Source organism: Zalophus californianus, chromosome 14 (assembly GCF_009762305.2).
Source record: "Zalophus californianus isolate mZalCal1 chromosome 14, mZalCal1.pri.v2, whole genome shotgun sequence".
Lineage (NCBI taxonomy): Eukaryota > Metazoa > Chordata > Mammalia > Carnivora > Otariidae > Zalophus > Zalophus californianus.
This window is the reverse complement of record NC_045608.1, coordinates 77,553,691-77,579,101: the sequence shown is the minus strand read 5'-3', so window position 1 is coordinate 77,579,101 and position 25,411 is coordinate 77,553,691. Positions and strand designations below refer to the sequence as shown.

General features: G+C 49.0%; 1 protein-coding gene and 2 long non-coding RNA genes across 3 annotated transcripts in view; 1 reads left to right on the top strand and 2 right to left on the bottom strand.

Moving 5' to 3' along the window:
• Nucleotides 1–1,866: 1,866 nt before the first annotated feature.
• Nucleotides 1,867–3,135, bottom strand: LOC113912740. The gene is made up of 3 exons (XR_003516942.1): nucleotides 3,026–3,135; nucleotides 2,736–2,865; nucleotides 1,867–1,954 (listed from the first exon to the last, which is right to left on the bottom strand). It is a non-coding gene; the product is annotated as an uncharacterized LOC113912740 (long non-coding RNA).
• CPLX4 (complexin 4) lies at nucleotides 2,510–23,692 on the top strand. The gene is made up of 3 exons (XM_027576398.1): nucleotides 2,510–2,676; nucleotides 8,939–9,026; nucleotides 23,455–23,692. Exons 1-3 carry the CDS (start codon nucleotides 2,510–2,512, stop codon nucleotides 23,680–23,682), a joined length of 483 nt encoding a protein of 160 aa, XP_027432199.1. The 3' UTR covers nucleotides 23,683–23,692.
• Nucleotides 6,421–25,411, bottom strand: part of LOC113912739 — a 34,380-nt gene continuing 15,389 nt past the window's right edge. Inside the window, exons 2-3 of the long non-coding RNA XR_003516941.1 lie at nucleotides 7,166–7,404; nucleotides 6,421–6,524 (exon numbers count right to left, since the gene is read on the bottom strand). This is a non-coding gene — a long non-coding RNA (uncharacterized LOC113912739). The remainder of the gene's footprint in view (nucleotides 6,525–7,165; nucleotides 7,405–25,411) is intronic.

Below are 25,411 nucleotides of genomic sequence, written 5' to 3'. Positions count from 1 at the left end.
AAAGATTTAAATAAATTAGATGGGTTTGAAAGAAATCAGAGGAAATGACATAATGCCTGATCAGCGAGCCTGCTGGGAGAGCGAGAGGTGGTAGAGACTGGACTAGACTATGTGCAGGTAAAGCCTAGACACTGGTCAGAGGTTATGCAGTTCACTTGGAGCATTGCGGATATGCCTTGCCTGCCTTGCCATAGTAAAGATTTGGGACTTTATTCAGGTATGATGAGAAGCCTTTGAGGGGTTACACTTGGTTGCCCCATGTCACAAATCTTGGGATATTTTCCTTTTCTGGAGGAATAAAAGACTCTACGCATAGCAAATAGTTTATTGGATGTCCAAGTGGAAGGCCATTGTAATAAATTGAGGAATAAAGAGATTTTAAAGACATCCCACTTTAAATGGAATTATCTACTGGGGAGACCATGAGAGATCTGATTTCAGGAAACAGCAGTATCGGGGATATCCAGCTGCCGCACGCGTGTAGCTACTACCTAAGGGTCTCTGTGATGCTAGATTACCCCCTCCCCCACATCCATACCGAAAAGTGTAACTAGGGATTCCGCTTTCGGAACAACGCTGTTACGCAGATCGTCTTTTTCTTTGGGAAATAAAAGTGGTTTTTAGGACGACTCTAGTCAGGTAAGGGTCTGCCTTCGGCTCAGGTCGTGAGCCCAGGGTCTTGGGATGGAGCCCCGTTTCGGGCTCCCTGTTCAGCAGGGAGTCTGCTTCTCCCTCTCCCTCTGCCTGCCACTGCCCCTGTTTGTGCTCTCTCTCTCTCTCTCTGACAAATAAATAAAATCTTTTTTTTTTTAAGTGGTTTTTAATCTCATGAAACACTGCAGTGTTTTCTTTTTTTTTTTTTTTTTTTTTTTCAAAGATTTTATTTATTTGAGAGAGAGAGAATGAGAGATAGAGAGCACGAGAGGGAAGAGGGTCAGAGGGAGAAGCAGACTCACTGCTGAGCAGGGAGCCCGATGTGGGACTCGATCCCGGGACTCCAGGATCATGACCTGAGCCGAAGGCAGTCGCTTAACCAACTGAGCCACCCAGGCGCCCCACTGCAGTGTTTTCTAAAGGAGAGTCGGGCTGACCTGAGCAAACACAACACTGAATCCCAGGCTGTAGTTCTACCCCGTCAGCTAACGGGCTCTGTAACACCCCTCAGTGCAAGAGGAGAGGAGACCTAGTGGGTTAGAAATGGCAGTGTAGAGACAGTGGTACGAATGCATCAACTTCTAGGGGGTGCCTCTAGGAGTGAAAGTGCAGCCTGTATGAATGCGTGCTCCTGGTCGGAGCACTCGGCTCAGTTCCTATCTCATCCCGACCCTTTGCAGTCTTTCCCGTTGAGATCATTTTAGCAACATCTTTAAATAGGTTAGTAAAAGGGAATTATTAACCATTACCCAGTTCTGTACGATCTGAGGGGCCCACGCTTACAGACAAATTAACAAGCCCAGGTTACAAAGAGCCTACATCTCTTTCTCCGCCCCACCCCCTCTTGGAGTGCTTTAATTAGAAAGATGCTAACAGATTAAAGTCTTAGCCATACTCAATTCCTCCCTTGACCTGAAGAAAACCACGGCCACTGAAAATGTGCTGCGTGTTAGAAAACATTGTCAAAAGTTTGATCAGAGTACACCAGTGAGCATGAACAGAGCCCCCAGGAAGTGGACCCAGTGTAAGGGGGAAAATGTGACCCCGTTCCACGTGGGTGGTTTAGCTCATGTGCTTACCTTGTGGGTTTGAGCACTGAAAGTGTCTGGTGCTTCATTTTCCAAGCAGAGATGTAACATGTCAGTGCAGGAGAGGGCTGAGGTGATCTTCCAGATCTAAGTGAAGGACTCACTGGCTCGCCCTTTAGACTTACCTCAGTTGAGGACTGATGTATGGGCCACGGGCGCCACGGAAGAAGTGCACAACTCCAGCACGCCAAAAGGCAAATCCTTGCATAGTCCTTAAGAGTTAAATGAGATAAAATGATGGATCAAAGGATTATTTTTGCTTAATGAAGCATTTGGGGTTTTGAGCTTCACTGGACTCCGTTTTCAACAGGATGTTGTGCTCAAGGGCTGGAATTTGGACATTCCATTACAGACATGTAGTCAGTCAGCTCTGATTAATTGAAACAGGACTCTTGATGAAGCCCTGCTGCGCTTATAATTTCAAATTTAGAAATGGGTGGGGAGAGGAGTAGACAATGTGAGGGATTTTTTGCCTCTGAAATTAGCTTAGTGTATTAATTCAGAAAGCAGTCGGTTGCGTCTGACTGTATGCCTTAGTAATCTGAACCATCTGCCTCCCTATATTAAGGAGTTCATCTCTTTAATCCAGCTTACATCCCGCAAACCACTCTTCTCTATCATCATGCCCTTGATTAGATGAGGCCGTGCAAAGTCCTTTGCTCTTAAGCGCGTTGCTGTCGTTGGGGATATTGGAGATTTTGTCTTTTTTTCTCTCTCTTCTTCACGTTTTGTCTGAGTTAGGTTTTATTTTTCTGGGGGCAGAAACCATGGCTTTCTTTATGAAAACTATGATAAGTAACCAGGTAAAGAATTTTGGATTCGGTGGCGGGTCTGAAGAAAAAAAAGAAGAAGGAGGAACATCGGATCCGGCAGCAGCTCAAGGGATGACTAGAGAGGAGTATGAGGAATATCAGAAGCAAATGATTGAGGAGAAGTGAGTACCCGCGGCTCCCTCTCCCTCTCAGAGCCAAAAGAAATGAATTCTGGCCGTACCTGCTTCAGCTTCCTGACCTCTTTCGCTTTGCTGTTTAGATGCGTGTTCTTGTGCTGTGTGCTTCTGGCCTTAGGAACGTGTGTTCTGCTCCATGAACCGTCTCCTCGCCGCAGCAGGTACCATGTCCTCCTGCTTGTAGGGATGACGGGGAGACACAATGAACGAAGCTGTATGTCGTTCTGAAAGCGGCTTAACACTTTTTCTGCTCTAGGTTCATTTCAGTTAACCTCGGTTGAAATGTTCAGATGAACAATGGTGAGCCCAACTCTTCGGTCTTCCCCAAACTCACCCTCCTAGCACATAGAAAGCTTTCAAATTGAAGAATTCAGATTTTACACCTGGAAGAGGGCCTCAAAGCACACACCATGCAATCTTTTTTCTCTTACGTGTGCGAAAACCCTAGAAAGCACAACAAGAGGGTTAGGTCAGAGGACTCGGCTTCACAAAAACGGTGAATAAATTTGTGGGCTGTTTATTATGGAAATTTTAAAAGTACAGAAAAGTAGAACAGTATAATGAACACCCATGTAAACCTATGAATAAAGTCACAGTTAACATGTTGTATTTGCTTATAGATGATTAGTTGGGTGGATGGATGGATGGATAAATAGATAGATAGATGATAGATAGAGGCATTTTTAAGGTAAGTTGTAAAGTTAAAGACATGGTACTTCACCCCTAAATACTTCAGCAATGTACCCCCAAGAAATAAGAACATTCTCCTGGCTACATAAGGACATTCTCCTGACTATGTAAAATAAAAACAAAACATCAGTAACATTTTAGTTGGGAATTATGGAATGTGAATATCACCCACAATTTTTCACTGCTGCAGACTGATCTTTAAGTATAATCTGTATGTAATTTTTTAGATTTTAAGGTAGAATAAGTCTTTTTTTTTAAGATTTTATTTATTTATTTGACAGAGAGATGGTGAGAACAGGAACCCAAGCAGGGGGAGTGTCAGAGGGAGAAGCAGGCTTCCCGCTGAGCAGGGAGCCCGATGTGGGGCTCGATCCCAGGACCCTGGGATCATGACCTGAGGCAAAGGCAGACACTTAACCAACTGAGCCACCCAGGCACCCTAAGAGTCTTTTCATAACAGTGAAGAATTGAAGCCTCAATCTTGAGGTTAAGTGTTCATTCTTTTTTTTAAGTATTAATTAAAAGTATTTCTCGGGGGATGGTTCATTTGGTAGAGCATGCGACTCTTGATCTCGGGGTTTTGAGTTCAGGCCCCACTTTGGGCATGGTGCCTACTTTAAAAAAAGAAGTATTTCTCATTTAATAAGAGTATTTTTTTTTTTTTTTTGCCATCATGGCTCTTTTGCTAATGATCAATTACATAAGAGTGGCCTAAGTCCTATTGCTAAGATGATTATAAGTGAAAGGTTAATGACCTGGAGGAAACTAAGAAAGTACAAAGGCTTACATTTAATGGAAACTTTGTCTATTATATTTTCTCTGAAAGAAATTGTAGCTTATAAACTACCTAGAATGTATTACGCTTGGCTCTGCAGTCAATTAAAGTCAGTTTAAAAAATACATAGAACTGCACACATGATGTTGGTGCTAAAATAAAACTGCATATAGGCTAGTTTCTCCTAGGGCTTGTAAACAAACAAAAAACAAGCATAATGAAGAAACAGAAGCAGAATGATAGCACCAAATGTTCTCAGCTCAAGTGAGTGAATAAAAAGAAACTGACCAGAAATTTACGCAATACATCTGATTGTGTAAAATATCATATAAGAGGCCCAAGCAATACATCTGGTCACAGATACAGCATCTGTTTGATTAACTAATGTCCTAATTTTCCCTAAGTTTATATCTGGATAGATCAAAGGCCAGAATGCCCAAATGGTGTGGTCAATCAGTGGATTGGGTTATTTGCCAACTACTTGGCTGTGTGTGTCTGTGTGTGTGTGTGTTACCAATTTATGTAGTCACCCGATTTAAGAAATAGTAGCAGGGCAATGGGGTCAGTCTGCTTCTGGCAAGAGGCATGACTTCCAGTTTGTTGCCTGAGTTTTCAATAGCTTCATCACCTAGAATGCACAACAGTCCGTTGATCTCTCCATTTTTCTCAATAATAGTAAAATGTCCCTTTACCTTAGTTATGGTACAATAATTGCTATCATACCATTTGTTACTTGAACTTTTTTTTAAAAGATTTTATTTATTTGTTCATGAGAGACACAGAGAGAGAGAGAGAGGCGGAGGGAGAAGCAGGCTCCCTGCTGAGCAGGGAGCCCGATGCGGGACTCGATCCCAGGACCCTGGGATCCTGACCTGAGCCGAAGGCAGACGCCCAACCATCTGAGCCACCCAGGTGCCCCTGTTACTTGAACGGTGATATGCATCACAGAACTGAACATAAAAGCTACAATTATAAAGCATATAGAAAAATCTTTGCAACTTGAAAGTAGGCAAAGATTTCTTAAACATGACTCTGAAAGCAATGACTATAAAATTTTAAAATAATGTAGACTTTATCAAAGTTGGAAATTCTTGTACGTCAAAAGACACTATTAAGAGAATACTTACAGGGGCACCTGGGTGGCTCAGTCAGTTAAGCGTCTGCCTTCGGCTCAGATCATCCTGGGATCAAGTCCCGCATTGGGCTCCCTGCTCAGTGGGCAGCCTGCTTCTCCCTCTGCCTGCCATTCCCCCTGCTTATGCTCTCTCTCTCTCTCTCTCTGACAAATAAAAAAAAAGAGAGAATACTTATAGGCAGGTCACAGACTGAAAGAAAATATTTGCAAAATATGCCTGACAAAGGACTGGGATCTAGAATATATACAGAATGTCTACAACTCAATAATGAAAGCAAAAAGAAGAAAAAATGGCAAAAAGCTTTGAACAAGTACTTCATAAAGATACACAAATGGCCGGCCAATTAGTACATGAAAAAAACCCATCTGATATTATTAGTCATCTTGGAAATGAAAGTTAAAATCACACTAAAGTACCACTACACACACCAGAATGGCTAAAATTAAAAAGACACAATACCAAATGTTGGCCAAAATGTGGAAAAACTTAGAATTTTTTTCCATTTGATGAGACATGAGATGGTACAGCCACTTGGGAAAAAGTCAGGCTGTTTCTTATAAAACTAAACTCACTCAACCAAATTACCCTGCAACTCAGTGGTGCCATGCCTAGATATTTACTGCAGAGAACTGAACATGTATGTCCACAAAAAGACTTGGACAAAAGTATTCATAGCAACTTCATTGACAGTGGCCCTGAATGGGAAATAGTCCAAGTTCATCCACAGGAGAATGAATAAACGAGCCTGACATATTCATACAGGACAACGCACTCAGTAATAATAAAAAGGAACAAACCACTGATAAATAACACCACCTGGATAAATCTCAAAAGTTTTTTCATGCTGAGTAAAAGAAGACTTATACAAAAGAATGTGTAGGTTATGGTTCCATTTATAGAAAGTTCTAGAACAGTCACAACCAATCTCTGGTGGATAAAGGACAGTGACTGGGAAGCAGGCGTTAACTGGACATGGAGATGAGAGATTTCTCAGGTGATAGTAACGTTTTTCATATCTTAATAGGAGTTTGGGTTACACACAGAAACGGAACCAATAGGAGAAACAGACATATGCATATGTGTATGTGTATATATGTGTACAGGAGATTGATTATAAAGATTGGCTCACGTGATTATGGAGGCTGAGAAGTCCCACTATCTGCTGTCTGCAAGCTGGAGGCCCAGGAAAGTTGCTGGTGTCTTTCTCAACTAGAAGGCTGTTGGTGTAAGTCCTAGTTAAGGGCAGGAGAAGATTGAGATCTCAGCTCCAGCAGACAGGCAAAGAGAGAATTCCCCCTTCCTCTCTGCCTTTTCTTTTTAGTCAAGCCCTCGATGGATTGGATGCTGCCCACCCACACCAGGAGGGCAAGCTGCTTTATTCAGCCCATTGATTCAAGGGCTAATCTCATTTGGAAACACCCTCCCAGACACACCCAGAAATCATGTTTAATCTGGGCACCCTGCGTCCCAGTCAAGTCACCACATAAAATTAACCAGCACAGTACATGGAAGCTCTGTGCATTGAATTGTACACAGATTTTACTTCAAAAGAAAAAAAAGAACTGCAAACAAGTATGTCTCTGTAGCGAATGGCATTCGTGTTGAAGTGTTTGGGGGAAAGAGTACTGGTGTCTACAACTCTGAAATGCTTCAAAAGATAAGATGGATAAATGAATGCATAGAGAGAAAAGTATGTGATAAAACATGTAGTAAGACGCTAATTGTAGAATCTAGACGGTGAGTATGTGGGTTTCACTATAAAATTCTAATAACATTTCTGTATGTTTAAAAATTTTCGTAGTAAAATACTGGGGAGAAAAGATCTGCTTCTGCCTAAGCCCTGGGTCACTGATCTCTTAGGCAAGTCACTTACTCTGTTTCGCTCTCCAAATCCAGAAGATGGGCCAGTGTTATCTGGTGCCTATTTTGGCCCTGGCCTTGCGGGGGGAGGGGGGCTGGGCAGTGTGCTCAGGGAGAGCCTGTGCTCAGGGCCCCGTGGACAGTAGTTTAATCTGATCGCTTCAGATCAGCCCCTCCTTCAGGCAGGCTTCTGTGTGGTGGTGAAGAAGATTTCAAACCGTGAAGTTAAGAAATAGAAACCAATTTAGCCACCTGAAAAATGAAAACGGAATTTATTTTAATGCAAATAATGCTTCATGCAACGATGTTTCACGAAACCCCTCAGCAGAAACCCCACCAGGCTGGACGCCTGGGAGTGGCTCAGTCGGTTAAGGGTCCAGCTCTTGATTTTGGTTCAGGTCCTGATCTCAGGGTCGTGAGATCTAGCCCTGTGTCAGGCTCCATTTGCTTGAGATTCTCTCTCTCTCTCCCTCTGCCCCTCTCCCCCACCGGCTCACAGTCTCTCTCCATAAATAAATAATTTGGGGCGCCTGGGTGGCTCAGTCGTTACGCGTCTGCCTTTAAGCTCAGATCATGATCCCAGGGTCCTGGGATCGAGCCCCGCATCGGGCTCCCTGCTCCGCGGGAAGCCTGCTTCTCTCTCCCACTCCCCCTGCTTGTGTTCCTGCTCTCGCTGTGTCTCTCTCTCTGTCAAATAAATACATAAAATCTTTAATAAATAAATAAATAATTTAAGTATTAAAAAAGAAAAGAAACCCCACCAGGCCTCACAGGGGCCTAACCTAGGAACCAGAATAATGTGGCAAGCCAGCCGTGAGCGCCTTCTGGGCTCTTGCCATCTCTCCTGTCCCCAGTATGGCTGCTTTGTTCCTGCCTCTCAGCTGTCACCTCTCCTCGCCGTGCCACCCAGACCCTGTGGCCTGGGGAACATGGCAGCCCACGGCCTCCAGGTCCACCTTTCCCAGTGAATGTCTGTCTGTCTCGGTCCTGGTCCCAAACTCCCAGAGAAAAGATTTCATTTACCCAGCTGGGGCCCGTCCAATATAGCCAGAGGGCAGGGCCATGTGTGTAAATGGAAGCCCTCGTAATGCACCTCCCCCAAAGGTTGCCTGCTCCTGCCTCGGTCACTGTAAGCAAGGGAGTCCATTTCCACCCAGCCTAATCCTGAGTCCAATTAGGTCATCCCCAAAGCATTATGGGAATCTACCCTCCCCCGTTTGGGGATGCCTCCTTCCAAACGGAAGGGAACACTGTACCAAAATGGGGCCCAGAGGGGGTGACAATGAAGGGAAACAGCTTTCTCTACCTCCCTAAATACCATGTGCCTCCAAAGGACCCCCCAGCCGTGGATGGTCTGACCCTGTTCTCACTTCACTAAGAATCATTCAGGAAACTTGTTAAAAACATAGCTTCCGCTCATCCGCCCCCAGGGATTCTGATGAGTCAGTCTGAGATCGCACCCAGGAAGCTGCGCTCTTACCCAGCACCCAGGGGATTCTGATGTTTGTGGCCCCAAGTTCTATTTAGAGCAACCCTGGGAGGTCAACTATATACTAGGAATACCCACTCTGCCCCTCCCTGGGCTGCATCTTAAGGAGATTCCCAGAACCAAGCCGTCTCTGGGATTTAGGGGCCTGCCTTGAGTCATGACAGAACGACAGAAAGAGAGGCAGGTGTTTGGGGACATAGGAAGCTTTATCCCAGTGTCCAGCTCCTCTGTGCAGGGATTGGAATGCCCTCAGCTTTCTAAGTCCTTTGATCCTTTATTCTATTCTTTTACTTTTAGGATGGAAAGAGATGCTGCATTTACACAAAAAAAGGCAGAGAGGGCATGCCTCAGAGTTCATCTCAGAGAAAAGTACAGACTCCCGAAGGTGAGACGCTCTTAATACAATAAACATCCTATTTAATTTCTTAAATAATAGAAAATGGGGAATGTTTGATTATCAGCAAAGGGTCACACTTACGAATACACACCCCACATGCACACACGTACACACACGTATATTGTCTTAATCTTAATTGAGGCATTTGATGTAGTGAAAAGAACATTGAACTAGTTCATAAAAACTAGATTCCAAAGTCATTTAACCTCTATGAACTTGCATTTTCTCTCAACAAAATGGAGTTAATACCTATAAGTGACAGTTTAATGTAAAGTTCTGTAAAGCCCATAGAACTTCTATGTGTAACTACACAGGGAGGAAATCGTAGCTGGCATTTAGTATCACATGCCAGGCACTGTTCGAACAGCTTCGGACATAGCAATTCCTTGAAACCTTCCCAACAGCCCTCTCGGGTATTCTATCATCACCTTCCGCTTGATGGTAGAGAAAGCAGAAGCGAGAGAAAGTAAGTCCCTCCTGCCAAAGGCCAGGAAGGGCAGAACCCAGGGTCTTAACTCCCCCCATACTCTGCCTGTATTTCAAAAGAGCAATCGGCTCCTTCTTTATGGAGACACTGTTGTGGCGTTGGCCATCCGCTGGCATCATCCGTCGATTCATCTCGGTGCTGGCGGAGAGACCGAACACCTGTAGGCTCTGGTCAGGCAGCTGGCTTACCGAGGGGAAAAGGAGGTGTTGACGTGTGACGGTGGGGCTCAGAAGCTCTCCTCCTGTGGGTGCCCTACGGACTTCAGAAGCTACCAGCACTAAACAAAGGGAGACAGCCCCACTGTCCCTGCAAGGCCAGTGCTGAAGTCACCAAAGAGTTCAAGAGCTCCAACTTGTGGGAGACACTCCCCTCCCTAAGACGCCCCAGGAACCAGGTTCTGCTCTCAGAGAGGAGAGGAAAACTCACAGCGAAGGTTAAACATTTTCACTGCGACCCACGAATTTTGAAAAGAAGGGCTTTGCTTTTTGCCTCCCTTATTCTCGTTTAATGCTTTTTCCCATTGGCCACTTGGGAACACGGTCCCTTCCACTCCCATCGTCTGGTGGATTCCCCAAAGCTGCCTGGGATGGGTCCAGCTGTCTTTAGGAGAACTGGGTTTCAATTCTGCTGCAGCCTCAGATGGCTCTTTAATATATCTAAGCTTCAGTTTCCTCGTCTGTAAAGCGGAGACAGTGACACCGGCGTCACCAAGTCTTTGTCTGAGGTACCATAATGTAAAGAACCTAGTACAGTGCCTGACTGGTGGAGCTCAGTAGATGACAATTCTTATTTTTCCTGTGGTTCTGTCTATGCCCGGAAGTCTTCTTTCTTCATAATAATAGCAAATAGCCAGGGGTCTCAAAGACCTGGAGTAAACACACCGATCTGTGTCAACAAGGCAACAACTCGAGGTCGAGAACATGAGCTTTTGATTATTTTCTTCGTAATGAGGGCCCCACGTCTTGCTCCTTTCCAGAACCTCAGGGGTGAACCCCTCAAGGCTCACCAGCAGGGTTTTGATGGTCTTCAGAGGAAAAAGAACCCACATTTCAGAGTCAAGCTATCCTTTGGGACTAGAGCCTTTCCAACAGAAGCTATAAAAAGAGGAAAGAATTACAGCCACAAAATGTACACATTCAGATCCTCCCTGGAGATGATCAGGCCCAAGGGAGGGACAGGGACTATGTCTGCATAGGCTAAGGCTCCCTAAAGCCAGCCGGGGGTGCGGTGGAGGGAACGTGAAAAAGTCAACCAATTGTTAACAGTGGGGCCCAGTATCTCTCATTGCATGACTTCCCAGTGCTCATCAGCCCCTTTCCGCATAGCTGCTTCAAATGCCTAATGCATGTGAGACCTCACCTGCGTTTTTCTTGAACCCTGAAAAAGAACTTTGAGTTCATCTAACGACCTAATGCCACTGCCTCTCTTTAGACACGAGGAAACTGCAACCTGAAGGGTTAGGGAGCTTTGCAAAAACCCACAGCCACTGACTGGTAGAACCAGGATGGGAACGTAAGCTTCTCAACCACGAAAAAGAGGGACTTCTTCACAAAAGGATTTGAACGCTGCTCCCTCTGGTCCCGAGGTCTCTGCAATTTCTACTCGGTGTTCGAGGTGTCCCAAAAGTTTGAGTGCAGTTTTGAGCTCTTTGTGGCTTCAACCTGCAGGAAGACTTTGGGGACAACCTGTACGGCTGGGGATTTCAGTGACGTGGTGCAGAATCCTACCCCGAAACCCAGCAGGCACGTGGCTTCTCCCGCTCCGGGGTGGTCTGCCGGCTTCGCCCCAGCCATGCGAGCCACTGCGAACTTCCCAAACACAAGCCAAGTAGACAGATGAGAATATCACTTGAAAGTGTTCTGCCCTTGATCCGTCGCTGCAGTTGGCTTTCGGGCAGAGGCCTCCCAGGCGTCCTTTTATATTATGACTGCATTTTGTTAAAAATGGATTGATTCTACACGGTGCTTCCAGGATTGGCCTGTGGTGTGAATAGTAAAAATACTAACAGATACAATTACCCGCTTTTCATACAGCACGTACAAATTGGGGAAACTCTAACCCAACTACACGATCCACAAAATGGTTATTAATAGAAAGTATATCATAAAAAAAAAAAAAGACCAGCGGGCTCCCATTCCACTTTGTCCACTTCTCACCAGATGTGGCTAAGGGCCCAGCCACCCCGGAGCACCTTGCCCGTGAAGTCCAGCCCCACCCTTGGGCACCCTCTCTGCCTCCCGGGGCTGTTACAGGTGCCCTCCTCCCTCCCACCCGCCCCGTCTAGGCTCTGGGCACAGCGGGCCTTCAAAGCCCCCAGGCCCAGAAGGTTGCACTGGGGGACAGACGCATTTCCCCAGGCCAAGAGCAGCCCCCACTCCTGCCCTGGCTTCTGTGTGCAGCCCGCGGGGCAGGGACAGGATCGGCTCCCTCGCGCCCCCTGCTGTCCCTAGACGCGCACGGCAGCCGCAGGGAAGTAATGGGCGCGCCGCGGTTCTCAGTTCTTCCGTGGGGCCTGGGGGTTGCAGCAGGGACGGTGATGCTGGGAACAGAAATAAATGTCTGGACGTGATCTTTTTTTTTTTTTTTTTTGGAAGTCTATTCGTTTGCTGCTAAGGACCAGATTGTGCATTGTATTGTAAAGCAGCTGCCGTGCTGGCGAGCCGGGAAGGGCCTGGAGGGCCCTCCTAGGAGCGGCTGTTGCCAACAGGAGGTGGCCGCGCCCGCGAGGGCCGGGTGGGGACAGGCCGGGAGGGGAGCGTCTGAGCAGCAGGACCCTCCCATGCTGTGCCAGGACGGAGAGCTAGAAAGCAAACCGGGGTGAGCTGTCTCCACAGCGGGCAGGATGGAGGGAGATTTTGAAACGCCAGTAATCGAGGCCGAGGGGAAGGCATTGGAATATTCGGCCCCAAGAGGGGATGACTTTGGGGAAATGACCACTATGGGGACAGTCTTTCCCTGGGCCTTGAAAGCCATGCTTTGATTCTCGGACTGTACCAAACCAGCTTATCTGGAGGGGCCCGTGCTGCTGGCTACACGGACCTGTATGTAACTCTTAGGGGTTTCTTTGATTATGCAGAAGGACTCCTCACAGTGGAATCCCTAGAAGGCCTTCCGAAAACCACAATGGGACTTGAATTTGTAGGTCTTCATCTCCTCGATGCTCCGTTTAAGGAGCAAGGAGGCCCTGGAAGGTCAGGCCATGCCCCGGAGCCTCGTTGTGATTGGGAAAGCTCAAGGCCATGGCCGTAAGTCCAGAGACCCCAGAGAAAGAAATGAGGGGCCAGCAGCCAGTGCTACACCCCTAGAGTTGGGGGGGCAGTGCTGACAGAGGAACTGCGAGGCTGGAGATGGGGCAACAGATTCCCAAATCGTTACATATATCCTCTTCGTGGGGCTGGGCATCTTGATTACTTCACTTCTTTATAAGATTACTTATTTGATTATTGCCTTTGAAAATGGCCATCCTGGGGTGTATGTGTGCGCGTGTGTGTGTGTGTGTGTGTGTGTGTGTATCATTCAACCATACAAAAAAAGGAAATCTTGCCATTTGCAACAACATAGACCTTGAGGGTATCATCCTAAGTGAAATAAGTCAGACAAAGAAAGACAATACTGTATGATCTCACTTGTATGTGGAATCTTAACAAAGAAGAAGCAGTCAGACACAGAGAAGAGACTGGTGGTGGCCAGAGGTGGGGTGGAGGGGGAGGGTGAAAAGGGTGAAGGGGGCCAGAGGGGACAAACTTCCAGGTGTAAGATAAATAAGTCCTGAGGATATATGTAAGGCATGGCAACTATTAAAAAAGGTCATCAAAAGGCATTGGTAGGACAAATCATATTTTCATTAACAATTAGCCTTAACCTCGGAATGGGCAGGGTCATCTGAGGAGCATACCCACTGCCCCTCCTTCCAACTGTCCAAGCTCTCCTCCTGGGGCAGGTGTGGGTTCCTGGGCTGCCCCGGTACTTTGGCTCCCCTTGTCTGAATGGTCTTTCTATTTTTATTAAACTTATTTTCTATAGACATAAAAAAGCACATCAGTGCATAATCATAAAACCCACTGAAATCAAGGGACTTGCCCAAGTTCACAAAGCTTACTGTGCCAACGGGTCCTTCAGCCTCCCGATTCTTCACACAGTACTTTTTATGCCCCACTGCCCCTACACCCTCTCTCAACCGTGTCTCCATCCAGGATGGTAGACTCGAGAACGAACACAACTGTCTAACAAGAAAGCAGTGCTGGGCAGAAAGCAAAGGGTCATCACCAGGCCCTTCCTTGGGCGCCTCATAACCACCTTTCCCTCCCCTCAAGGTTTGCAGACTTCTAAGCCCTCTGTTGTCTTATCAAGTGCCTATTGGGTAAGCAGCCGTACTAATAGTCTCAGCAGTCCACGGGGAGTTGGACACATTCACCGTGTCCTCCAGCTAACGAGGGATGACCCCCTGGTGCCTCATTCACAATTCCCCGGGGTCACCGGCAGCCACACAACCAGCAGGAGGCGGTTCTGGGCCCTTCCCCTTACCGAGGCCCAACGGAGAGCAGATTTGAGGAAAATGTCTTCCCGGGAGCTGTCAGGTCTAATGAGGATAACTATGTCACATTTTGGAATTAGAACTGTATTTTCTAAAGAAATTATTTGGCTGGTGTTCCCCGTGAAAGAGTTTCACTGATTGCTGACCGGGGGAAGGAAATTTGGACTCGGGAAAGGAGCAATTTGGGCCCAGCCCTCTAGGGAACAGTAAAAGCCTCCTCCCCCGGTTCATCCTTCACTGTTTATGACAACACTATTTATTATACCCGTGTCTTTGGATGACCCCTTTTAATTGCAGTAATCTCATAAGGAGTCCAGTAAGGGCGGCGATCAAATGCAGTAATCCGAAGGATCTGGGAAACTGTGTGCATGTCCACGCGGTGTGGATTTCCTCTGGCTTTGGGGTCGCAGGTACCCGGAGGGCTCAAGGCACCTAAGGGAATCCATGATGCTCATGTTAGGATTGGGTCTGGCTCCGCTGATCAGCCCCTGCCCTGTGTCTTCCCCGTTCCCTCTCCGTGTCTCTCCTTTATAAAGAAGGTCAAATGTCTCCCCACGAGAACAAGCAGATAGAACTTTTGGAGTAGACATGCCTTTCTAGGTACCTTTCCAAAGTGACCGGCTCCCATTACTGCCCCACTGACGCCTACCTCCTTCAGATGCTGGGTAGTCCTGCTCAACGCCATGACTGTCATGACCTCACCTCCTCCGGAAGCCCTCTCTCTCCTCGGCTTCTGGGTCTCATTTGCCCGGAACTGTTCCTCCTGTGTCTCCTCCACGGGTTACCGTCCCCCTGTGTGCTGCCCCCAGATTTTGGGATATCGCAGGCCTGCTCTTTTTCCCACTGAATCTGCACACTCTCCCCTTGGGGGAGAGGGGAGGGAGGGCATCGTGCTGTCACTCTCAGGGGCCACACGCGTGTGGATGACTCTCAGACCTACACCCGCAGCCCCCGTAATCTCCCTATGGTTCCTGCTGCATCTGCCTCCTCTTGGGCACCTCATAGCTCTTCTTCAGAACAGACTGGCTCGTTTTCCCCCAAACCTGCTCCTCCTGTAGGCCCCATTTCCAGGGATGCCCACCCCCACCCCAGCCTGTCCCCACCCCGCCAAGGCTGGCAGCCGGGAGTCACCCTTGACTCTTCCCTCCTCCTCCAGCCTCACACCCAGTAAATCATCAAGTCACCCTCATGTCACCTCCCACATAATTCTCAACTCATCCCCAAGTGCAGGGCTCATTTTACCACAACAGCTCATCAGCGGCTTTTCCGCTTGAGCCTTGCTGCCCTCAGAACTGCAGAGTGAGGGGCGCCTGGGTGGCTCGGTCGGTTCTGCGACTGCCTTCGGCTCGGGTCATGGTCCCGGAGTCCCGGGATCAAGTCCCGCGTCGGGCTCCCTGCTCGGCGGGGAGTGCGCTTCTCCCTCTGAGCCTCCTCCCTCTCATGCTCTCTATCTCTCAAATAAATAAATAAAATCTTAAAAAAAAAAAAAAGAATTGCAGAGTGAGGTTTCCAAAATGCAAATCTGATCCTGTGTGTCCGCTGTTTAAAAACCAGACCAAACCAAACCAAACAAAAAGTCTCATCATAACTTGCGAGAATAAAGCCATGATGCGGCTCCTATCTTTCCAGTCTCAGCTCTTGCTACTCCCTGCTTGGACTGGACCTTCCTCCTGCTCTGCTCCCCACATTCCGCTCTCCGTCGCCCCTTTTCTTCCCGGAAGAATTTGGTCTAGTGCCACTTCTTGCAGAACCTTCTGTGGCCCTCTTCTTCCCACCGCCCTTCATGCTCCCACAATCCCGGCGTGCATGTCTCCTGTTATCTGACCACCGTGAATATTCTGGCCTGCTGGATCTGCGCTCTGTAACAAAGGGGCTAAGTTGTTCATCTCTGTCTTCGGTGACTTGCACAGGGCCTGACATGTAGAAAGTGTGCACGCATGTGTGTCCACACACACACAAAATGGTTGCTGAATGTGGGATGTTCCTGGGAAGAGAAAAAAAAAAACAAAACAAAACAACAACAACACCCAAAGAGCAAAGTATCAAAAACAGCAGAAAGAATTTATCTGCTGGGAGAGTTATGTTAAAATAAATTTTCAGAGAGAGACCAAGTCTGCATTAGACATTATAACCGTGTACGCAAAGCCCGAAGGTGACTTTATAGTATAACTAAAATGTCGTATTTCTTCAAATAGAGGAAGTAATACGTTTTAAGTCAAGCCACAAGATTCTTTCTAAAAACAAATGTGCCCCGCTCCCTCGCCAATTCAAAATGTATATGTAAGTCAAGCCAAATTAATAAGAGAAAACAGTTCCACAATGAACCCTAATCCTATTACCGGAATTGTCAATCTAGGTTAGTCATTGAAAAATGATGTTGTGCCCCCTGCCGAGCTATATGATTTAGTTACACCTGGTGTTCGTCTGCTGTATTAGAGGCATCATTCATGTTGAATAAAGAGGAAGATAGAAGAAAATCTACCAGCGGGGTTGCCTTTAAATGTGTCACATTGAAAGCTCCCTTAGAACAGAATTTAAAATTTGCCTCTTGAAAAAAGATCTGATTCTGTGGACGTTTCTTTGCCGGCCTCCTTCAGATGCGGAGCTCTTGGGCCGCCCAGCAGGGTCCCAGACCCTGAAACCTCCTGCTCTGGGGCAGCTGTTTCTGGTGGCAGAGCTGGAGGCCATCGGGGGCCCGTCAAGGGCCTTCCCTTCCTTCTCCTCCCCATCCTGTCCCAGTTCAGTTTGCTCCTTCTGCTCCCACCCCTGAAAGAGCCATGCCCTGGATGTCCTGAGGGGAGCTGGGGAAGGGGAGAGAGAGCCCCGGGACGCCGCGACGCCGGGGCCGTGGTCCTCAGCCACGCGGGCAATCTCACCGAGTCCTCACGACCACCAGGCAAGGTGGGTCGATATTATTTCTCCTTCACACAGATAAGGACACAGGCTGGGACGGGGAGAGGGAAAGGGGCTTCCCAAGGTCACGCCGCCTGTAAATGGCAAGGCCGGATAAGACCCCAAGCCGATCGGACCCCACTGGCCGCATTTTCCTGCCAGCCCCAGCGGCGGTGCGGGCTGCTCACCCCCAAACAAGCTGAATGACAGTTACACGAGGCTCAGGACCTCGGCTTCCTCCTCTGGAAAACGAGAGGCTTGGATAGCGACCTCCACGGGCTTCTCAAGCCCCTCTGCCATGCCTTTGCGAAGGAAAAGAAGGTGGGAGATGTACACAGCTGGTATCTAGAGACCCTCACTCCTCCTGGGTCCTGTATGTGTGCACACTCTCAACCGGAGAAGTCCCAGCCGCACCCTCTGTCCAAGTAGCTGACGGGGGGAGAACGGTGTGGTGTAGCAGATATTGCAGGTAGTGAGCCCCAGACAAGGGCTTCCGCACTGCTCCGCTCTAGAATCACTTGGAAAGCTTTTAAAAAATTCTATTGCCTGGGCCCCTGCCACAGACCATCGGAGTCGGCCTCGCTCCTGCTCTGGCCTCAATTCCCCTTTACTTTGGCAAAGCAGGCCATGCTCACTTTTACCTGCGGTGGAGGGGGGGGGGGGGGGGGGTGTAGACTGGCTTTTCTTTTTTTTTTAAGATTTTATTTATTTGACAGATGGAGACATAGCGAGAGAGAGAGCACAAGCAGGGGGAGTGGGAGAGGGAGAAGCAGGCTTCCCGCTGAGCAGGGAGCCCGACGCGGGGCTCGATCCCAGGACCCTGGGATCATGACCTGAGCCGAAGGCAGACGCTTAACGACTGAGCCACCCAGGCGCCCTGACTGGCTGTGTTCTTTTACCTCTCCCCCTCCACGTCTCATAGGTTCCTGCGGGACAGGAACCAGGGGTGGCTGTCACCCTCCCTAGAAGCCAATGCAGCCCCCTAGTCATACCGAGGACAGTGAGAGGTGGTTTGTCCTCTCAAATAGGGAAACGTCTGATGTTAGATCAATGTGTCAGAGTCAAAGAAATCCAGTAATCTAGCTGTTTGGTATCATGTAGACCAAAACTAAATAAACAGACCAAAACCCAAATAAAATCTGCCTAGAATCCAGCAAGCTGGTATTTGCAGCACACCAAGTTTGATTGACTCGGACCCTAACAAGTGGTGAATGCTGAGCTTTTTGACAAAATAGCCGTCTGAGATATGATCGTTTTACAACCTCTCTCGAGGTGGGTACAAGATAAAGGCCAGTTTGTCAAAATCTAGGGCTCAGACCGTGGGAATCCAGGGTCATGCTTACCCTTCAGTGAAAGGTCAGAAATCAGTCACAAGGAATAACCAGAGCAGGGTGCGGGGCTATTTAAATAATGGGGCATTCAGCATTGGCAATGAAGATTATAAATCTAGTTAAAAACCAAGAGATTAAAACTGATTCTGGTCAGCCGGCATAAAAATAATTAGCTCTTAACTGCATTAAACAATATCCCAAATTGATAAGATTTCTAGAAACGAGAAGACCTCTGAGACTGAGCCTCTAGGAATAAAGGGCAGCTGTCCGGGCCCCTAACTGTATGCGGGCTCACCTCCTCCCTCACTCATTCTCGCCTCCCTTCATTCACACCCCCTCCCCAGGGCTAAGCCTCCCTGCCTCCCTGGAGCTGAGTCAGGTTGTCTGTAACCGCACTGGAATCTGGGGGGGGGGGGTGCTGAGGCACACTGCCGTCCTTGATGTGTGGACCGTGTCCAAACCCTGGTCTCCCCTACCTGACTTGTCAGTGGGCAGCAGAAAGTGTGCTCGAGACGTTCGCTGTGTGGATTGCAGACAAGGTCCCGCGGGCAGGGAGGTTGGGGAAGCCAGGGGACGAGGCTGCGCACGGGCCACCGTCTACACTTCATTGATTCCTCTTCGTGGCTTGCTCTGTCCTGGATCTTTCTCTCAAGGGCCAATACTCTCCCACGCTCTGTGTCACTGTCTGTGTCGTCTTAATCGCAGGGACCCTTTCAGCAGGGATGGTGACCGCGAGCTGCCCGTTTTTTCTCAAAAATATGAATAACCGCAGCCACGCTTGTCCAGGGCTTAGAAGCTTACAAGACCATCTGACAGCATGTCTCCTTCCATCTGCTTGGGAATCCTCCCACTGGGCATCGGTAGTGTAAGGTGACTTGCCAAACAAAGGGCATGCAGAGGGTGAATGACAAAGCTGGGACTCGAACCCGGGTCTCTGACTGTCCCACGCCGCCTCCGCGGTGGGAACAGCCTGAGTCAGCCGCAGAAGGCTGCAAAAAGCCCAGACCCCTTTTTACAAACAGGACCCTCGCCCTTGACCTGTCCTGCGTCTGGGGCCAGCTCACATGCTTAGGACCCAGTGCTAATGAGGCTAGGGCCCAGGTTTGGTCCCGAAGGGCTTCATTTCATCCTCTAGCTGCTCACTGGCCCTGTCTGGTTGTCCTGCCCTTAGTCGTAAGGTACACACAGCACAGGTTGCAGCCCAGGGAAAAGGGTTCTCACCTGAAGCAATGGTGCTGCTGATGGATGGTCAGTAGTGTTGTCCTTCTAGAAGGAGGGTGACTGTAGGACTCTGGCCATAGCCAATGATGACACTGAACACTGCCTTTAGACTGGACAACTGGAGCCACTTGCCTTGGGCCCCATGCTTTAGAGGGCTCCCCTCTGTCCTGGGCCTCATTCCTTCACATGGGGGTGAAAAGTCTACAGGGCCAAAGGGACAGCCCTGCCCAGAGCCTACGACCCTCTTCTAGACCACACTCCGGCTTCCCAGGGCCCCAAATTCCCTGCCTAAATGTATTCTGAGACTGCTTAGGCCTCTGCACCGGGCCGGTGCCCCTGGGAGTTCAGTGAGTCCTGCTAAGCCTCAGGAGGCAGGCAGGAGGTCTGTATACATAAGGTTCCCAGGGAGGGACAGACGGGGCGGCGGGGGGGGGGGGGGGGGGGGGGGGGGGGGGGCTGGTCATGAACCTGGGCCGTCCTCTGGGTCCCACAAACATGCACGTGGGATGACAAATGGCAAGAGAGGCCTGGCAGATGTCTCCCAGAATTGAGGACCTAGTGCCGAAAGGGAAATGAACAGGCCCAGCCTGCCAGGAACGTGATTCTGGAGTGAAAGCGGGGCCCGTTTCTAGGCCAGAGGTGAAGGTACACAGAGAGCAAGGTCTCTGATCAGGCTGACCACCATGTGCAGGAGTCACGATTATCCAGCGCAAATCCCCAGCCCACCACTGAGGGTTATTCTACTTCTGAGCAGCCACCGGGGGTTGACTGCTTAATGCACTCCAAATAATGCAGGTGTCATCTAATTAATCCTTTACAACTCTAAGGCTAATAATAGAATCCCAATTTCTAGGTAAGGAAATAAAGCTCAGAGAGGTTGTGTAAGGTGTCCAAGGTCACACAGCATGTAAGTGGTGGTGGTGGCCACCTTCGCACTCAGGCAATGATTCTCAAACCGACACTGGGCCTCCCAGGGCGCTGGCCCAACGGCAGTGGCAAGTAAGTCAGTAGCTATGACAATAGAGCTCTTTACAGCAAAGCAGACCTGCACATTTAAGGATTGTGAAGGCTGTTGTAGTCTCTGATGACAGGCTCATAGAATCATTCAATGAACATTGACTGTCTGTGTCTGCATGCTAGACACTCTGCTGGGTTCGGAGCCTCTCAGATGAGTCAGCTACGGTCCTGTCTTCAAGGAAAGGGGAGCCGGGGTTCTTAAACTGTAGTGTGCACCAGAATCACCAGGAGGGCTCACTAAGTCCAAGATTGCTGGGCCTACCCTCCCAGCTTCTGAGTCAGCAGGTCGGGGTGAGGTCTGAGGATGCGCATTTCCAACAAGGCCCCAGGAGACGCTGATGCTGCTGGCCTGGGGGACCCCACTGGGGGACCCCACTTTGAGACACACTTTGGTAAAAGTGCCAATCAAGAGCCCCTCGGTGAGTTGTAAGGCACAGTGGAACCCCACCGCTCTCCCTTCCCCAGGCAAGTGGAATGAGGAGAAAGTAAACTTGAAACTCCTCCTTGAAGGAGGAACCCGTTCCAAAGCTTCCCCAGAGGCAGCACGCTGACCCGCGGGGTGAAGGGGAGGCAGGGGAGCATCGCCCTCGTGAGCTGCCCAACTCTCTGAGCTCCAGCTGGCTGGTCCAGCGCCCCTCCAGGCTGCCCCTTCTGGTTTTGACTCCGGTGACATCCACAGAGATCTTTTTTCCAACCAGAGGGGTGGGGAGGGAGGGCCAGAATTCCCAGGAATGCCTTTTCTTTTTTTTCTTTTAAATATATATTTTTTAAAGATTTTATTTATCGGAGAGAGAGAGAGAGACAGAGGCCGGCAGAGGGAGAAGCAGGCTCCTTGCTGAGCAAGAAGCCCAATGTGGGACTTGATCCCAGGACCCTGGGATCATGACCGGAGCCGAAGGCAGACGCTTAACGGACTGAGCCACCCAGGCGTCCCTCAGGAATGCCTTTTCAAATCATTATTTATTTCGGGGTGCGTAAGAGAGGGGAGATGTCCTGCATCGACAGGAACTGAGAATTGCCAGGCTGACAACCTGCCTTTCCTCTCCTCCCTGCAAAATTGCCCAGAGGATGATCAGCAAGAAAGGCAACCTCTAGGGTAGGTAAATAAAAAATAGAGAGGTGGAGGGTTGGCTGGGAGCCCCTGCGGATTAACTAACTAATTAATCCCCACAAGAGTTTGACGAGGAACTAATTAATCCATTAAGCGCTTTGAGGGGCCAAGGCCTGGCCAAGTGCAGGGAGAGGCTTCTCTCCCTCGGGAGGCTGCGGTGGAGAGTGGCCCTTCCCAGGGGCCTTCCGGGATGGCGTGTGTGAGGATCGTACCCCCCAAAAGGGGTACGTCTGCCCCCGCATGGGAATCCTGCCACTACATGTCCCTGCAGCCAGGCTTGCTGTCCTTCTGCCCAGAGAACCAACCAAAAGAAGGAACTCTGGGGGGAGCCATGCGGCCCTAGAGCTGGAGAAGGCCCGGGAGATCCACTTTACAGATGGAGAATAGTGTCCGCCTTACTCTGACGCGCTCTTTGGACCCAGAGACAACCCATGTTTGTCTATAGCCATTTCTACTCAACACCCAGGCAAGGGGAATTAATATTTTCCTGTAGGTGTTGACTTTAACTCCACCTGGGCACTCAGCAGGTGTCAAGATCTTTCTAAAATCAAATCAATGAAGGTCTGATCAAGACTAAGTGATCACTTTATCTCTACGTGAGTTTTCACACACTTTGGTCGCAGCACATCGAGGTGGGTGATCCCCAAAGCCTGCTGAGGTCTTTCTGACCCTATGTTTTTCTGACATTCTGTAATCTTCTGGGCCCCTGGAGCGCTGTTTGCCTCCTGTTAGAAGCTGATCTCAGAAATCATCTGATGCAGCCACCTGGGAATATAAACTACCCTTACCTTTCCCAGAGAAAGCTTTTTTTAGAAAGGGAGTAGGGAAGGAGGAACAGAGGAAGAGGGAGAGAGAGGATCTTAAGCTGGGTGTGGGGCTCAATCTTCACAACCCTGAGACCATCAGGTCATGACCTGAGCCAAAATCAAGAGTCGGACACTTAAGGGACTGAGCCACCCCAGGCGCCCATCCCAGAGAAACTTCTTTAGATTCTTCTCTCTTGGCCCCGTGGCCAAAGGGATAAGGGAATGTCTGAGACCAGGCAGCATGCACTACGAAACTCTGGAACACTCTTGGGATCACGAAGTGAAATATGTAAGGGGCACACTGTGGTGGGAGGAGCGCAGAAGGATGCTGGGTAGCAGCCATGCCCCCGACGAGTCACGTAATAAACAAGCGCCAGTGCGGACTTGCTTCCAGGTGCGGAGCATGCGAGGTTGAACTGGACACGATTCTGTGCCCTGCAAGGGGCCCGTCTAGTAGAAGGGAGGGAAGGGGCAAAGGTCAAGCAGAAGTTGCCATGGTGACTGAGCACGGTTGGTCCCCCTGTGAGCCCAGACCGCACCCTCCAGGGTGGGATCAGCGGGGGCCACTGAGTCACAGCTTGGGGCCAGTAGATGGCAAAGCTTGCAAATCTGCCCTGAGGTGGAGTCTACAGTGTGATTCTCAAGCTTTGCTGGCAGGCAGGATGGGGACGGATTCTTTTTTTTTTTTAAAACCCATAGTGCTGAGCTCCGCCCAGGAATTTCTGATTCAGTTGGTCTGGGGTGGGGCCCAAGGATTTGTCTTTCTACCATGTTCCTAGATGTCTAATGCTGCTGGGCCCAGGGACCACACTTTGAGAACCACCTTTGTAGAAAGTTCTAATCGGCCCGAGGTGCAGTGAAAGAGAGGCATGTAAACCAGGACCTCCAGGCTCTGCACAGAGAGACAGCCGAGCGTGCCATCCATGTCATCCATCTCCGACGGAGGATTTTGCTGTCTGTTTGGTGGTTTGGTTGTTTGCGAGTGGTTTATGTCTTCTGCATTTGTGTTTTGCACAGAGTGAAATGGACGAGAACCAAATCCAGATGGCTGGAGACGATGTGGACTTGCCCGAAGATCTCCGGAAAATGGTAGATGAAGATCAAGAAGAGGAAGAAGACAAGGATTCGATTCTTGGGCATTTACAGAATCTCCAGAACATGGACTTGGATACCATAAAAGAAAAAGCCCAGGCCACCTTCACGGAAATGAAGCAGACGGCAGAGCAGAAATGTTCTGTGATGTGAGGGGCCAGGCGGGCTGGAGGAGGGAACGGGGTCAAGATGGAGGTGACCACTCTCCTGAGGAGCATTTCCAGCAGCGTATACTTAAACATAATGAACACAGAAAATCCATGATGAGAAAGCTCTCCACAAAGTAGACGACAGCTTGATGTTCTAACTGTTCCTGGTAGAGCGCTTAGCTAGCACCTTGCAGTAGGAAACATACTTTCCTTTTAGTTACAAATGTGGCTCAGTGTGAAATTTCATCTGTGAGTGATAGAGAACACGTTCCTGCTTGAAGATCTTCAGGACAACCTGGAAGAAACGAAAGCAAATGGCATTTCCTCTCTGACTTCCTTTCTTAAAGAGCAAAGTCTCACCCTCTCCAACCGTTAGCATGACTCCAGGTCCCTTGGAAAAAGATGTGGGAGGTCAGGGAGCCCACTGGGAACCCAGGCTGCAGCTCAAGGGCAGCAAAGATCACACTGACTCTCACTCCCAGGCACCTTGACACGGCTGATCCTCGAGGCCCCATCAAGTTCGGCACTTGGACAGTTCAAGGCCAAGGGGCAGTGGCGGGGATATGATGAGAAATGAAGACAGAGAATGGACTTCACCAGCCCTTGGCATCATTCTAGAGGCCATGTGAAGAATGGATTGAGGGGTGACTTTCCACGTTCAGCATCATCACCTGTCATCTGTTGGTGATTGCAATGTCAACAAAGCAGGTGGACAAATAAAGAGCATTGAGAAGTTAAATCAATCTCACTGTGTGTGTGTGTGTGTGTGTGTGTGTGTCCTCCCGCCCCCCCTTCTCTCTGGTCCCCTTCTCCCCATCTCGCCTCCCCTGCCTCTCCTTTGTTCTCCTCTCCTGTCCCCGCCCCCCCATCCCTCTGCTGCAGACTAGCTTCCAGTAAATCATGCTGTCATTCTGTGCCCCAGTCTTCCAGGGGATACTGGATTTCCTTCTCTTAACACTTGCTCTCTTTCAAAGAGAACTGCTCAAAAGACTTAGAATATTTACCTCAGAAACATCTAGAGCTGTTTAACTAAAGCCAACCAAACCAAAACAAAATACTAGCCTTTCAGTGAATCTGCTCATTGAATAAATAATGCTCAGGGCTCACCAGAGCGGAGGTGGGAGGGGCAGAGGGAGGAGAGAGAGAATCTCAAGCAGACTCTCTGCTGAGCGTGGAACCCACCGTGGGGCTCAGTCTCACAACCCTGAGATCATGCCCTGAGCCGAAATCAAAGAGTTGGATGCTTATCCAACTGAGACACCCAGGCACCCCCAAAGACAAGAACTGCTCTATCAGAGGAAAGGAGAACTAAGACCAAAAAGCTAGGGGCTAACCTGTTCTCTAACTTAGAGTTCCTGAATGTGTTCTAGAACGTCTAGAACGCATGAAACATAAAGTTTCATGTTATGAAAATATGCAAATAAAACAAATCATTAGAGGTCCAGGACCTATGATCCTTGGAAAAGTTTAGCCTCTCTTGGAAGTCCCTGGGAGAATATTGGAGTAATGCTGGTGGCTAATTATTCTTTTTTTTTTTAAGATTTTATTTATTTATTTGACAGAGAGAGAGAGTTAGCGAGAGCAGGAACACAAGCAGGGGGAGTAGGAGAGGGAGAAGCAGGCTTCCCGCAGAGCAGGGAGCCCGATGCAGGGCTCGATCCCAGGTACCTGGGACCATGACCTGAGCCGAAGGCAGACGCTTAACGACTGAGCCACCCAGGCGCCCCTCGGCT

Excerpts from the sequence above, each read along its gene's own strand:
- CPLX4 (XM_027576398.1), top strand. The coding sequence starts at position 2,510 with ATGGCTTTCTTTATGAAAACTATGATAAGTAACCAGGTAAAGAATTTT. Across the intron at positions 2,677-8,938 it reads AAGCAAATGATTGAGGAGAA|GATGGAAAGAGATGCTGCAT; the intron begins GTGAGTACCCGC and ends TTTTACTTTTAG. Across the intron at positions 9,027-23,454 it reads AAAAGTACAGACTCCCGAAG|AGTGAAATGGACGAGAACCA; the intron begins GTGAGACGCTCT and ends TGTTTTGCACAG.